This window comes from Mesitornis unicolor, unplaced genomic scaffold, assembly GCF_000695765.1.
Source record: "Mesitornis unicolor isolate BGI_N332 unplaced genomic scaffold, ASM69576v1 scaffold16175, whole genome shotgun sequence".
In the NCBI taxonomy this organism is placed as follows: domain Eukaryota; kingdom Metazoa; phylum Chordata; class Aves; order Mesitornithiformes; family Mesitornithidae; genus Mesitornis; species Mesitornis unicolor.
The window spans coordinates 1-1,768 of record NW_010186298.1 but is presented as its reverse complement, the minus strand read 5'-3'; the positions used below and the strand labels follow the sequence as shown (position 1 = coordinate 1,768).

The 1,768-nt window shown below is 62.2% G+C and overlaps 1 protein-coding gene across 1 annotated transcript in view; it reads left to right on the top strand.

The window, feature by feature from the left end:
• The window catches only part of LOC104541130 (mucin-2-like), a gene marked incomplete at its 3' end in the record, with an annotated part of 2,264 nt that extends 526 nt beyond the window's left edge, over nt 1–1,738 (top strand). Inside the window, exons 2-5 of the mRNA XM_010185110.1 lie at nt 22–447; nt 510–886; nt 978–1,080; nt 1,176–1,738. Coding sequence (XP_010183412.1) covers nt 22–447; nt 510–886; nt 978–1,080; nt 1,176–1,738 — 1,469 coding nt within the window. The remainder of the gene's footprint in view (nt 1–21; nt 448–509; nt 887–977; nt 1,081–1,175) is intronic.
• Between the last annotated feature and the right edge of the window lie 30 nt (nt 1,739–1,768).

Here is a 1,768-nt window from a genome sequence, read left to right as displayed (position 1 = left end):
TGGTGTCACCTGTGACCCCAGTGCCACCCACGTCCCCAATGTCACCCACGCCCTCAGAGTCTTCAACGTCCCTGGTGTCACCCACGTCCCCAGTGCCACCCATGCCCTCAGTATCACCCACACCCCTGGTGTCACCCGTGACCCCGGTGCCACCCACGCCCTCAGAGTCACCCATGACCCTGGTGTCATCCACTCCCTGGGTGTCACCCCTGTCCCTGGTGCCACCTGTGCCCCTGGTGTCACCCATGTCCTCATCCCCAGTCCCACCCACATCCCTGGTGCCACCCATGCCCTCAGTGTCACCCCTGTCCCTGGTGTCACCCATGTCCCCAATGTCATCCACGTCCTCAGTGCCACCCACGTCCCTGGTGCCACCTGTGACCCTGGTGTCACCCACGTCCTCAGAGTCTTCAATGCCCTCGGTGCCACCCACGTCCCCAGTGTCACGTCCCCAGGGCCACCCACACCCTCGGTGCCACCTGTGACCCTGGTGTCACCCATGTCCCCAGTGTCACCCGTGCCCTCAGTGTCACCCGTGCCCTCATCCCTGGTGTCAACCACATCCTCAGTATCGCCCACGTCCCTAGTGCCACCCGCGCCCTCAGTGTCACCCACGTCCTCACTATCACCCATGTCCCCAGTGTCACCTGTGACCCCGGTGCCACCCACGCCCTCAGTGTCACCCCTGTCCCTGGTGTCACCCATATCCCCAATGTCACCTGTGACCCCAGTGTCACCCACGTCCCCAGTGTCACCCATGTCCTTGTCCCCACTGTCACCCACACCCTCGGTGCCACCCACACCCCTGGTGTCACCTGTAACCCTGGTGTCACCCATTTCCTCATCTCTGGTGTCAACCACATCCTCAGTGCCACCCATGCCCTCAGTATCACCCACACCCCTGGTGTCACCTGTGACCCCAGTGCCATCCACATCCCCGATGTCACCCACGCCCTCAGAGTCTTCAATGTCCCCAGTGTCACCCATGTACCCAGTGTCACCCGTGACCCTGGTGCCACCTGTGCCCTCACTGTCACCCATGTCCTCATCCCTGGTGTCACCCATTTCCTCATCTCTGGTGTCAACCACATCCTCAGTGCCACCCATGCTCTCAGTATCACCCACATCCCTGGTGCCACCCATTTCCTCATCTCTGGTGTCAACCACATCCTCAGTGCCACCCATGCCCTCCGTATCACCCACACCCCTGGTGTCACCTGTGACCCCAGTGCCATCCAGATCCCCGATGTCACCCACGCCCTCAGAGTCTTCAATGTCCCTGGTGTCACCCACATCCCCAGTGCCACCCATGCTCTCAGTATCACCCACATCCCTGGTGCCACCCCTGTCCCTGGTGTCACCTGTGCCCCTGCCCCTGTCCCTGGTGCCACCTGTGCCCCTGGTGTCACCCATGTCCTCATCCCCAGTGCCACCCACATCCCTGGTGCCACCCATGCCCTCAGTGTCACCCCTGTCCCTGGTGTCACCCATGTCCTCACTGTCACCCATGTCCCCAATGTCACCCACATCCTCGGTGCCACCTGTGACCCTGGTGTCACCCATGTCCCCAATGTCACCCATGTCCCTGGTGTCACCTGTGACCCTGGTGCCACCTGTGCCCTCAGTGTCACCCATGTCCTCATCCCTGGTGTCAACCACATCCTCAGTGTCACCCATGTCCTCGGTGCCACCCACACCCTCAGTGTCACCTGTGACCCCAGTGCCACCCACATACCCGGTGTCACCCACGCCCTCAGAGTCTTCAACG